This window comes from Colius striatus, chromosome 10 (assembly GCF_028858725.1).
Source record: "Colius striatus isolate bColStr4 chromosome 10, bColStr4.1.hap1, whole genome shotgun sequence".
NCBI classification, from domain to species: Eukaryota; Metazoa; Chordata; class Aves; order Coliiformes; family Coliidae; genus Colius; species Colius striatus.
Window position 1 is genome coordinate 26,456,093 of NC_084768.1, and position 13,412 is coordinate 26,469,504.

At 35.6% G+C, this 13,412-nt stretch overlaps 1 protein-coding gene across 6 annotated transcripts in view; it reads left to right on the top strand.

Annotated features, from left to right (window-relative positions):
* The window catches only part of EPS15 (epidermal growth factor receptor pathway substrate 15), a 63,014-nt gene extending 49,938 nt beyond the window's left edge, over positions 1-13,076 (top strand). For 3 of the 6 annotated variants that reach the window (XM_062003257.1, XM_062003255.1, XM_062003256.1), the window contains 10 exons: positions 534-611; positions 935-1,025; positions 2,193-2,228; positions 3,071-3,207; positions 4,767-4,836; positions 5,966-6,042; positions 6,558-6,720; positions 9,187-9,365; positions 9,914-9,964; positions 11,205-13,076. In XM_062003257.1, the coding sequence (XP_061859241.1) occupies positions 534-611; positions 935-1,025; positions 2,193-2,228; positions 3,071-3,207; positions 4,767-4,836; positions 5,966-6,042; positions 6,558-6,720; positions 9,187-9,365; positions 9,914-9,964; positions 11,205-11,351 (1,029 nt within the window). In that variant the 3' untranslated portion in view covers positions 11,352-13,076. Of the gene's footprint in view, positions 1-533; positions 612-934; positions 1,026-2,192; positions 2,229-3,070; positions 3,208-4,766; positions 4,837-5,965; positions 6,043-6,557; positions 6,721-9,186; positions 9,366-9,913; positions 9,965-10,110 lie in introns of all 6 variants that reach the window. The other 3 variants (XM_062003258.1, XM_062003259.1, XM_062003254.1) reach the window with 3 other exon arrangements.
* The last annotated feature ends 336 nt before the right edge of the window (positions 13,077-13,412 follow it).

Sequence of the window (13,412 nt, forward strand, 5' to 3'; positions counted from 1 at the left end):
ATCCTGATACAGGGCTGCTATGAAGTTGGAATAAATAAAGAATGTATCAAGATTTATTATGTTTTTAAACGCTTGCACAAGTGAAATTTCAAGGTGTTATTCTGAGGGACTATATTTCCCCAGCCTGAAAGCTGAAAAGCAGGAAAGGAAACAATTTTACTTTGCCTGGAAAGCAGCGATAAAAATGTTTCTGTATCTGTTTCCAAAGCAAAATATCATAAATTGAATAGCAGAATTAACGTCAAAGGAGAGCAGCTGTTTCCAGTTGATGCAACAAGAATAGACTAAGGAATAGTACAGAAAACCTAAAGCTGTCTTGCTATAAATGTGTCTCCTTATGTCCCAGTAGATCCTTGATTTTTTTTTTTTAGAAACTTTCACAGGGTTTATGCAATACTTCAGTGTGTTCTAGAATAAGTGTGAACCTCTTGAAGTATCTTTCAGTACATTCTTTTAGCTATTTAGTACTTAAAATTTTATTGTGTAGTTGTCTATTTACTTGTTTACGATTAATTACTTTTATCTTTATATAGATAAGGAATAGTCCTGAAACAACAGCCTCTGTTGTGGAAAAAGAAAAAGAGACCTCAGCTGCAACTGTTACCAAAAAAGTGAGTTTGTTCAGATTTGGGGGAGAAAAAAGTAAATGAAATCCTGCTTGTAGCGTGTCATTTACATCATAGTCATCGACTATTGTGACTTCGTATTGTTTCTGTTTAGTGTGGTGTCATGAAAACAATTTAATCTTTCATAACAGGCAGGTGGTTGTTGAGAAGTACTTAGGAGTTCCATTGACAAATTATGTAGAGGTCTTGCCACGTCTTTTTTCCAGCTTTAAGAAACTACTAATGGTAACAGAAGACAACAGAAGTGTTTTCCATTCTGCATGTCTTAAAAAATTAATACCTTTCTCTACTTCTTTTGTGTTGCCCAGGAAGATCCATTTGATGCTGACTCTCATCCATTGCCTGATTTAGTTTCTGAAGCCAGCTTAGAGTTCTTTCAGTCTGACCCTTTTGTTGGCAGTAAGTAAACTTTTATTTCCAAAGGCAAGTTTGCAGAAACAGGTCTTGCATGAATGCATCTCAGACTAATCTTTGTTTTAGAACTGCTCTTTATAGAGTAAATATGAAGATATTTGAGTGACAGGGGTGTGGAGCCAGTAGCATTACAAAAATAGAAATTATAGTTTGTGTTGTTTCTTCCTTCATTTGCACTTCTTAATTAGCTATGAAAATTGCACCCTCACTGCTTTTCCTGAGGACTTCTCTTACCTTCCCCCATCCTTGGTTGTGTTTTGGTGTTAAAGGTGTGTGCATTCTTGTGATGCACATGATGTCACTAATGTAATTTGCCGCACAGATCTACAAACAGATCAACTGAGGGTTCAGGGAGCTCTGATGTGGGGAAGATGTGGGTAGTGGAGAATGAATGGCTGTGGCCTAGTTACGGTGAATTTGGCACTCAGGAAAAGGTAATGTGGAGCTGCACCATCTGCTCGTCTTGTGGAAGTGCAATGCTTTATTTTAAGAACTTGCCACTTACGAATGCTGTTTCACTGGGATTATTTTTTTCATACATGTTGGAAGAAGTGATCTGTCTATATGGAGCCACTTAGAGAAGGGGAGTTAATTTGCATTAACTGCTAAAGCAGATGTTTTGAGCCACATTAATAGAATTTTCAGAATCAACATGGACCAATCAATTTAGCTTGTATTGCTTTGAAAGGAAAATAAGCTACATTTTGATTCAGATCATTTGGCTTCTGAAAGGATGTCAGTGCAAATTTAATACTCTAATGAATAAGTTAACCTAATTTAAAACAGCTTGGATGTTTCTGTGTAGACACTGCTTGATTTTTTTTGTTTATATTGAAGTGGTTCTATTTACAGCATATGACAAAGCCATTATTTTAGGGGAGAGAAGTTTGTCTGTTAGTAGGCATATCAACAGAAATGCATTTTTGAGGTGACTGCTTTTCTATATGTTTCACGTTGGTGGTGAACTACTGAATGAGTATTTGTTTCATCTAATACTGAGCTCTTATAGTTCCACTGAAAACTGAAACTACTCCTCTGAGTGAGTGTTGTTTAAATTTTAGCTGTAAAAGTGAGTTTTTATCCAAAAGACTTCAGCTGAGTACATGCTTTGTGACCTGTGACAAGTAACTTCTTTTCTTAAAAAACCTACAGGTGATCCCTTCAAAGATGACCCCTTTGGGAAAATTGGTAAGTAACTTTGTAAATTACACTGTGTTTGTTTCTCTAAATTGTTCCTACTAGAAGAGTATGTGAGGAAAACTGTCACCACTTTCAGCATGAAAAAGATGGGAGTGACCCCATGTCACCCTAGGGTGGATACATATGTGGCACTAGCAGGTGGCCACTTGTGTTACAGTTTTTCAGAGAAGCCCATTGCCAGTAATCTTTTCTTTCCCTAGTTGGGATTTAAGTATGTGAAGATGGAGAAGAGAAGGCCTCAAACTCTTGCTGGCTGTTTTGTTTGCAAAGAAGCAGGACTGTACTGTTTTAAAAGCTCTTTAACTTACCAACTGTCTTTAGAACTAAATATTGAAAAAAGTGAGAAGTCTCTATTTAGATTGGCTATATTGGCAATGTCATCTCATTATTTGCTTGGTCCTGAGTGGTGTTACTGGTGACGAAAAGCAAAATGGCCAGTAGGAAGGCTATAGCAAAATAGCATTGAGCACCAAGTGCCAACTAAGAAAACGTTCTGTGTTTGGGGAGTGAAGGAGAGGAGAAGGGTAGGAGAGTTCTGAAAAATATTTGGGTATGTAAAATGCTTCCTTTTTAGAAAGCTTGGTTAAAGAATCTATATGCTCGGATGGTTCTGGAAGTAAACCACTGCCACCATCCAAAGCTTTCATGAAGTGCAGAGTTTGTCTAATGTTTTGAATCACAGAATAAAAATTATTCACAGATGAGTGTGGTACTTCAAAGACCCTTGGTGTTAAATGGGAAACACTCTGGAAAAAAAAAACAATATAATGTTAAAAACTATCATGCTAAGTCAAGCTAGCAGAAATGCTAATGAGGTGTTTGCTATTTAGATCCCTTCGGTGGTGATCCCTTCAAAGGCTCAGATCCTTTTGCAGCTGACTCTTTTTTCAAACAATCCTCCACTGATCCTTTTGTGACTGCTGGCACTGATCCATTCAGCACTGCTGACAACAGTAATAACATCACTGTAAGTTTTACTTTCTTCTATATATGATCTGGACAAAATAACCTAGTTTGTACATTTGGGCATGCCTTGAAAAGCTGATTTTCAGAAATTATATAGATAAAAGGTTATATCTTACCCCATGGCTCTGTCTTGTCTTTTTTTGTGCCCTATTTTCTAGAAATAGTCAAAAGAAGAAATAGAAGTAAAAAAAAAACATTCTGAAAAGTTTCAGTGTGGAGCTTCATTGCTCCACAGATAAGAATATTTGAGAATAATCAATTGAGCTCTATTGGTAGCTGGTGAAACTTACTAAACACTGAAAGAAGCTCAAGATTAATCTTACTAAGTTAGAAACTCAACTTAGAAACTCGAGAAGGAAACTCAAGATCAATCTCACAAAGTTACGTTGAGACACTTGATTTTGCTTCCAAAGCTTATAGGGTCAATAATATGTTCTATATCTAATCTGAAATCTGATGTGGTATGGGATTTCCTCTGCAAAGTCAAATTGCTCTATAGGTGTATGTTATTTGGGTTTTGTTGTGTTTTTTTTTCATAAGAGACATTGAAGCTGTCTCATAATGTGGAGAGTCTTACTGAATACGCTTCTTTCAAGTATGCTTGGGTGTAGCTTTTAGCTGGTCATACTATAGCTAAGCAGTTATTGATTAGTCTTGAGCAATATTCAGGTAGAGTTTGGCATGAAACCATCTGATGTAGGATAGAACTTGATGAAGATGAGGTAATATTTAGGACTGAAATGATTCATGTCTTAAGTTTGTCTCCATCCTTTTGCCATCTCCATTCCTTCTCAGTGCTGCTTCTATTCATGCCTTACTTCCAGTTTTGTGTGTGCATAAAATATGCATATACACCTATAAAATTCAAATATATATGTAGATTAGGAAGCAAGTTAAGAGTCTGTAGAGTGTTCCTGAAGCAAACTCACAACAGCCAAGATAGAGAAATGACTGCACTGAACAGTGATGTTCTTGCCTTTCCATGTGAAGTGTACATTACACGGATCTCGAGGTCATATTGCACACCGCAGCCTACACCTCCAGCATTCAAAATTAATTTTCCCCAATCTTTAATACTTAGCACAATATCCAAGTCTTGATATTCTAATATAACCAGTCTTGGTCATGTTACCATTTGATAATAAGAGAAATACAGAAAAAAGGAAGGATGGGGGAGAAAGAGAGCTGTGGATTAGCAGTGGAATTTGGAGATCTGTATTTTGAAGTGATACATTCATCCTAAATGCTATACTACACCTTTGTGGTGCTGATATCCTGTAGTTATGTCTTTATGAAGATGCCTCTGGTGGTAGAAATCTGAGACTAGAGTAAGTGGTAGATAATCTGAAATTTTGTGTTAGTGGTTACCAAGTATGTTGCACATGTACATTTTTTTCCACCCTAACAGACTTGTTTACTGATGCTGCTTTAAAGCTACTTCCAAAATATTTGTGTCTTCAAACTTCCACACTGAAGGAAATTGTGTTTGTATTCTTGGAATAAGAAATTGTTTAAGCTGAAAACTAAATTTCCCTCTAAAAGATTTTTCTTTCATTTTAGACAGAGGTATCAAAGAAGAATGATCCTTTTGCTCCTGGTGGAACAACTGTTACTGCATCAAATGATCTAGGTAACATTAGCTTACACACACCAGACTTTTTGGTGTTTATTTTTGTTTACTTCGGCTTACTTCTGTTTCTAGACTTTTAACTGAATTTGCAGTGGAGCATTTTAGGGATTTCTGTGTTTTCTGAATTTGCCTGTAAATTTTGCCATACAGGTGCAAGTATGCGGGGGGGTGTTTTTGTGAAAAACAACTGTCTCATTTTCTGTGGTGTTTATTACAGAAGACTCATCTCATGAAAGTGTTCCTCTGCCTTAGATAAATCTGGTAAAATATCCTGATCTGAGTGTTTGTACTGCTTCCCATTGGGTTGTTTTTAGAGATTTTATGTTACTTTCAAAGTAACACACAAGATAGCTTTGTACTATGAGACGTGGGATGAAGTAACTACTTCATCAAGAGTTTGACTGTTAAAGTTTACTCCTTTTGTTTTGCTATGATGCTGTCTCATCTGGAGGCTAACGACATTTTAGAGAAGACTTGTTTTCTCAAGTTGCACTGACAAGTGGTAGTTCCGTACATGAATCCACATGTGATTTTTGTATTGTAAACCTTTTCAGGTTTATTGTAGAAAATGCTGCTTCCTAGAGTTATCAAAGTGAATATTGGTCAAGACAGCACCCTTGCTTTACTGTAGACTAGCAGTTTTTACATGTTTTGAGACACATAAGAATGAAAGGGTGCTATTGAATTAGGCTGAGATGAAATGAGGTCTAAGTATTTATTCTACAAGTGGTCCTACAGTCAGAAGTGAGCCCTTGTTCATGTTAATGTGTATGTAGGTCATTGTATGTGTATTTATGGGTGCATGAACTAAAGAAATAGCTCAGCATGTACACAAACGTGTCTCGGCAGAACATCCAGTAGTATGGTTGATACTTTCAGTGGAATTTAACTTTGTTCAATGTAGGAAACAAAAAATCCCCTAGTATTTCTTTTTAATTACTCTCTGCTCAGGAGAATTATTATTTTTTGTAAAAATTACTTAATAATTTGAAGTACCCACCTCATAAAATGTCACTTGAATTAGTCTATGCAGCAAAATATGCAACAGTTACTTTTTTTGCAGTGCTATTTTTTTCAGTCTCATATTTAACTGTTAATCTCATTGTGTTTGTTTGATCTCTGTGTTTAGCTACAGACCCCTTTTCCTCTCTCTTTGGAAATGAGTCCTTTGGAAGTGGCTTTGCTGACTTTAGCACGCTGTCAAAGGTAATATGAGGCTACTGTTGCTCATAGAAAATGCATGCAACTGCAGTGCCAAGACATAGCTTATTCTTTCTCTACCAACAGCTTCATTACAGTTTTGCCACTACTATAAATTTATAATGGCTGACTTTCTTGAAAAAGGGATCTTAGTAAATTGTCCTGCAGTTCCACTGTGAAGAATGCAATGTAGTATTTGTGGAAGTATTTTCTCTTGTTGAAGTGATATAGTTTAGTGAGGCTTAATTTATTTGCTTTTTAATTTTTTTTTAATTAACAGCAAAATATCACTTCAGCATATTTAACTGCACTCATCTTTTTCTATTACTGAACACACTAACCATTTGTAAGTTTTTGTTTCAGTCTCCTGGAGTATGTGGACAATACCTGTAAAAGCAAACAAAAGTGTTTTATTTTGTCTGAGTCCAGACTTTGAGTTCTAAATAAATACTGCATTATTGAAAAGAAAGTATAGTAGAACTGCACTGAAACTGTATTTGTTGCTGTTTCCTGTGTTGAAGGCAAACAATGAGGATCCCTTTAGCTCCTCCACAGCAAGTTCTGTCAACAGTGTGATCATAACTAAAAACTTATTTGAGGAACCACCAGCTAAAAATGAGGATATTCCTCCTGCATTGCCTCCTAAAACAGGAACCCCAACCAGGCCTTGTCCACCACCACCTGGTAAGAGCTGATATTGAGATGCTGTTGACAATTACCTTCTGCAATATTGGCAGTGGGACAGTGATTATAAGGGGATAGTGGTCTGAATTTAAGACAAATGAACAAGATATGAAACAAGTCTGTTACTAATCTGGTAGTGGTTTCCTCGGAGTTACATTTTGCATAGTGGTTTAGGGTCATTGTTTGTGAAGAGACAACTCTTATTTTCCTGTGTTCTAAATAATTTCTCACAAGTATCTGCAAGAACATAGCATGGCTACAAATGAAGTTGTTACTAATGTGATACATTGTGAATCTTGCATTAAACTGTGCTTAAATTGAGAATTCAGTGTGTTTTATCCATTACAAAACCTCTGGGTTTTAGTGCAGAATGAATTAAATAGGGTTACCTTATCTGTCTCAGGTCTTCAGATTAACTTTTTCCAGTTAGCCTTGCCAGAAGTCTGTAGCAGTAAACTTAGCCAATGTAATAGCAATAAACCCAAGTTTCCAGTGCTGTTTTCTGTTCAGTAATAGCTGATTCCCTGACAGAAGCTACTGTACTTTCCAGAAAAGGGCCTGATTATCATACAGTACCTTCTTGTGGTTGCAACAAGCCCATATTACAACAGACTTTTTTTTTGGCATAAATTGGATATTACTTGTATTCCTGTCATGATGCATCATATTCATCACTGTATGGATAAATCTTAAGGTGTTTTGGAAAGCTGTAACATGAAACTTAAGCACGTATTCATCTTTTTCCTCAGAGAAAGTACAATACAGTAAATGTAGGACTATTAATACTGAAGTTTATACTCAGCTGTTCAGTTTCTCATGTTGACGTGAGATCTGTTCATGCTCACGCCTTGCAAGTCATCAGTTTAATTGTAAATATTAAAACAGCTGACATGAGAAGTGAAGGCTAGATAGTGTTTCCTTATTTTAAACGAAAGCAATATTTCTGACTTCATTGTATAGGAGTGGCTGTGATGTGGTGTACAGCCTCACTTACAGAATGCAGGCTTCTGGTGGCAGAGAACCACCATACTTCTCAAGAGATGACTAGAAAAAATGGGCCTGCTTTGATTTGCTCGGATTAAAATGATACTGTGGTTACCTTGATAATCGAAATGAATTACTTTCCTAATGAAAATTAAAAATGAGATACTTAAGCATATTTGGTTTTAATTACTCCCTTGGCCTAATTCAAAAAGAGGTAATGATGCTTTTTCAAAGAAAGGCCCCAAAATCTTCCTCTTAATTCATCACACTACTGGAAAATATGCAGCAGGGCTGTTTGCTTGCCTCTGAAATCTGTTGCTTTTCTAGATACTGATAAGCACTCTCATTTTGTGATTTTTTTTTTTTTTCATATTTGGAGAGTATATACTTTATAGTCTTTATTAATCCTTCCCAAAATCAAATGCCCTAGATGCCATTTGAAGCTGTTTCTCCCACATTATTCAAGAAGTAGACATGCATTGTTTGCCAATAATAGAAGATCACCAGTGAGTGAGGCACATCATGGCAAGGTTATCTGCAAATTCCATAAATAAATAATATATTCCTGAGGGAGTATTCTCTAAATCATTGCCAAATTAGAATCTGTTTCGGTCTATGAAAGAATTTTCAGACTAACTGGCAACAGCAATACATACAATAACAACCACTTTAGTTCTGTTCTACGGTTTTAATCTAAAATGACAAAAGAAGCAAGTTTTAAAATATGACCACTCTAAGTGGCAGAACCTGCTAGATGAATCAAGGAAAGTGCACTCAAACCTTTTCTGTAAGCAGTTAACATATGGACAGAACGGTGGGATGAAATTTGGTTCAGCTACTCTTGGAAGTATTTGAGTGGATGTCCTCAAAGGTGTTGAAAGCTGACTGGAGTTAGGCTAAAAAAGAATAAGATAGGGAGCTTGTACCTGACTCTGTTACATCTGCACCTACTTATGCAAGTTTTAAAAAGTAGTTCAACCTGTGATTCCTTGTTACCATGCTCCTTCATTCTGTTGGATTAAAATGACAGAAATCCCAGCTGTTAGCATAGTGAGAGGACTGTTTTGAAGGCTTACAAATAAATTTCTGATGTCTGAATGAAATTGTTAACTTGATCCAAACAAATAATAAAAGAACCTTGCTGGTGTTATGAACAGTTGAGTAAGCTGATAGAAGAGGGACTCCAAAGTGTTAGAAATTCTCTTCTCAAAACAGTTAAATAGTGCATAACTCTGTTCTTGACCCATTAACATCCTTGAGTTCCTTTTTCTCCGATTATCCCTTAAGAAACTGTGGACCATACTCTTCTTTTTTAAAATTGGCAACTCTGCCTTTAAAGTCACTGCAACCCCACTAGTTTGCTAGAAGAGATTGGCTTCCATGTAGAAGCCCTGTTGAATTTGTTGGGTTTTTATTTTTTACTATATTTGGCATGTTGTTACCTGCTATCTTAAATTCATTTCAAATTCATTTTAACCTAAGCGAAAAGACCCATCAATCAAACGGACTCTTCAGACTCCTTTAAATCAAGCGATCCATTTCAGCCTTTTCCCACCTCAGACAATCCCAAAGAACAAGAAGCAGATCTATTCTGTGATCCATTTGCTCCCACCAATGTCAGTAAAGAGGCTGACCCCAACAATTTTGCAAACTTCAGTACTGTGAGTAAACACTTCTTACATATTCTTTCAGTATAATGACAGTTTTGACTTGTTCTACTGAACTCTTCAGTCTAATTTAAAATATTAAAGCATATACCATGTACAAAAGGGATACCACTTCCAGTTAAAACATTATTTACATTTAACTGACAGCTGAGGCTGTCCTAAAACAGAACAATGCACAACATGGTAATTAACTTTTAAATTGCATTGCTTTTGTGAGTTTTTTTCATGAAAAGCTTTCTAGCTTTTAGAATATAGAACTTCTAAAATATCTGGTCTAATGATTGTCCATTTTATCTTGTCGTGCAGCAGATTTAAATTATCTGTAACAAGCACACTGTTAACTAATTCAAAAGAAAACAAAAGGTGTGATTTTGAGTTATCACTGAACCCTTTGATCGTTGTTTTCATGTACTGAAATGATGATAAACAGCCTTATAAGGGTGTATGATAATGAAATGTCATTTACTGAGTTTTGAATGGCTGGTAAAGTTCAGACATATGTACAATGAAGTAAAAAGTAGCAAGTGTCTCTTTATAACCAGAATCCATTTCATAGACGTCGTGATGCCCAAGCAGTAGAAGCAAATCTAAAGGTTTGTGCATGCTTTTTTTTTATTGTCTTTTTGAGCTTTTGCAATAGGAATTTTGAAAGGCATCATCTCACTTTCAAGCTTGATATCTTGTTCAGTGCAATTTGCATTTACAGGATCTTGATCATAGTGCTTTTTTTTATTTTCAGGCCTAATAAACTATGTGCTTGATTGAAGTCAACTGAGGATTGACAGGCTCTCAAAATAGACTCGCGCTGGTTGATGTGTCTTGTAGCATGATAATCTGAAATGCTGTTATTGATCACTGTTATTAGAGGGTCTGAGAAGCCAGTTTCGAGAAGAAAATGTGAAATGTGGAACAGAAAGCAAAAATGTTCATTATCTTTACAACAGAAAAAGTGTTCTTTTCCAGCTGCAATTACTGAAAATACAAAGTGAACTATGCAGAAAACTCAAGCTTTTCCTCAGTTTGTTTCCCAAAGAAGCAGCCCAAAGCAGAAACGTGGCTGGATGTATTATGATAACCAATTCAGTCTTTAACACTGGGACATTCATGAAGACATGGGCTTCACCTACCTCTTAGCTTCTCTGCATGCTTACTAGAAACAAGCTTTAGCATAATCTGTTGTATTTTATTGAAGATAATACCCTTAACTGTCTCTGATTTATAATCCCTGTATCACAGAAATTTAGTTCACATTCTGTTTACACCAATATACATGGAAAGAATCTGTTGGGGATTTTTTTTCTGATTTATGACACTGACCTTTCTCTACTATGAGGCTTCTAACTGCACAGTTACCTTAGTATTTTGCTGCTTCTTGGCAGAAGCATTTTTCATCTGCGTAATTAAAACCAATGGTTCTACAGCTAATTTTTGCAGCCGTTGTCAACTGGAAAATCATCCCTAATGAGAAAGGAGGTCCCACGGTGCCCAGAGGAGTGTATTTTGCAAAATGTTCTTCTGTTTCTTTCAAAATTTTTCTTATATAGACTTTTTATTTTTAAAAAAGGACTTTCTACTCAGTAACTTTTTTGAAACAATACTGAACTTTGAAGCATGGCATATTTCATAAAAATATCTCTATTGGATGTCTTCAATGTAGTTTGTAATAGCTAAATCATAGGCTAGGCTAATCTTAACAGTGTATTAAAATTTAAAAGTCATGTTTGAAGATTAGAATATACACAATATTTTGAAAAGCTGTCCTTAAACCAAGGACTTGGACACTCTTAGTGATCAATGTATTAATCTAGTTTATTTTGTTTTTTAAAAATGCAGTATTCTACTGAGGAAGACATGATTGAATGGGCTAAGAGGGAAAGTGAGAGAGAAGAGAAAGAAAGATTGGCAAGACTAAAACAGCAAGAGCAAGAAGACTTGGAACTGGCTATTGCACTCAGTAAATCTGAAATATCAGAAGCATGAAGTTTAGAATAAGATTTTGTCTTTGTCAACTTGTTTTGTCCCTTTTCCTGAATACCTAACCTATTTAATGTTAATCAGAAAAGACATATATACAAGAAATTAGGAAAGGTTTTAAGTTTCTGGAAATGTTGTGAATGTTTCTGCTAAATTCAGTCCTTTTGGTTATTGTTTGAATAACTTAAGTTTAGCATTCAATTTCTCAAGTCTTCAGGAGAACAAAGTACTTTTCCCCAGCTGTAAGCTAATCAGTTTTAAAACACAGTTAGTGAGATTGTAGTTTGACTGTAATCTGTCAGCAGTTGGTAATTGAGCATAAAGTGAACATAGGAATTATTCTGCCGTGGCTGACTGTCTCCAGCAGTCAGTCATTTGAAACTTTTTATTCTTCTAAAGAGGTTTTAGTAACACCAGAGTTGTGGAGTGCTTTATTTCAAATGCATGCATATAGATTTTTCTCTTCATTGAAGATTCTACATTTGGATTTGAAATAACAATCTTCATGGAGTTCTAAGGCAGAAGGAGTGTGTCTTTCTGAAACCCTTTAATGCTTTTCTTGCGTGGTCATAGGTTTTAAAACAGACCTGTTATTTTGGTTTGGATCAAGTTGAAGATTGCTGTGCATTTGCTGTTGGCCAAGATGACTGTCAAATTATGAGACCCCACTGCTATTTGAGCCACTTTTGCCTGTGAAACATGCAGCTGAACTGGCAAGTTAATAACTTTGATTTGAAATAGGATTGAGAATAGAAAGAAAAAAACAAACAGGTAGTCTGATTTTTATTTTTTAACCACAGCTGTTTTCTGTATATGTAATTTATTGAATGCCAACTGATAGTTGCACCTTAAACTGAATTATTTCTTTATGGTCACTGAGTCAAAGTAGGATCGATAGAATGTTAATGAAAATAACTTATTGTTCATTTTGTAAGAACTGTATTCTGGAGAATCAGTTTCATTGAAATAATCCTTTGCCCTATCTAAAAAAAGGATGTCAGCAGCATAAACATCAAGAGATTATTTTTTTTTCTTGCACTTTTAACCTGTGGTATTTCTGTTGAGGAAATGGAGGTGTTTCAACACACAGCACTGGGGGCAGAGCTCAGCCATGCTGCGGGATGTTTAAGCTCTTCCCATTACCTATCAATGCTGCTGTTGCACAAGTCTGAGGGTAGTTTTCAATTTTTCAGGAAAAAAAAGGGTAACCTGACTGAGATGGTTTTTCTTTTGCACTGGGAAATGAGCATTTAAACACCTGCTCAAAAAAAAAGTAACTTAAAAATTTTGCAAGTATTAAATAGTTATAACTTATCTATACATCTTTGTAATGAGTGTACACTAATCTTGCAAATCATATGCTTAACTGGATTACATAGTTTCTTATCTTTTGTTAAAAATGTATACTCGGTGGACCAACAAAATATTATATGTATATATTATATATATATTCCTGCTTTCCTTTATGGAATTTGAAGTTTTGAGTCATTTGATGTTACATTTCATGTTACTGACTCTGACTATAGTACTTTTATTCAGACTACCAACAAACCACTGCTGTGAGCTAAATGGCATTACTTTATGAAGTTTTAACTGTTTTTTTAAAAAAACAAAACAAAACAACTTCTTCAGGTGAGATTAGCCTCTATTTATAGACTTCCCTTTTGTTTAAAAAAATCTAACAATAGCCTGTAATTATGAAGAAATAAAGTTTAAGTACATAAGTGTGAACTGTTTGCCTGTTTTTTCCAAAGAGTACTGTGAGCTACAAATCAACATGTAAATGTAAAGCAAACAATGTAAAGTGTTCTTATTGTAGTCTGAGGGGAGCAGGTTGATTTTCAGAGGAAAATAAAGTTGCTTGAATCTGGAAGTTAGCAAGTGCACACTAGTCCCAGCTGTCACTTGCTTCATTAGGAGTTGTGGCAGCTTCAAAGGAAACTGGCTTCTCTTGTCCAAGGATTTTTACCTGCAGAAAGGTTGTTGAGCCCATATGTTCAGATTTATCTGTGAAGATATGTAAGTATTCTCTATTGACTGCTGTCAACATATAGGGCTTCAGAGATC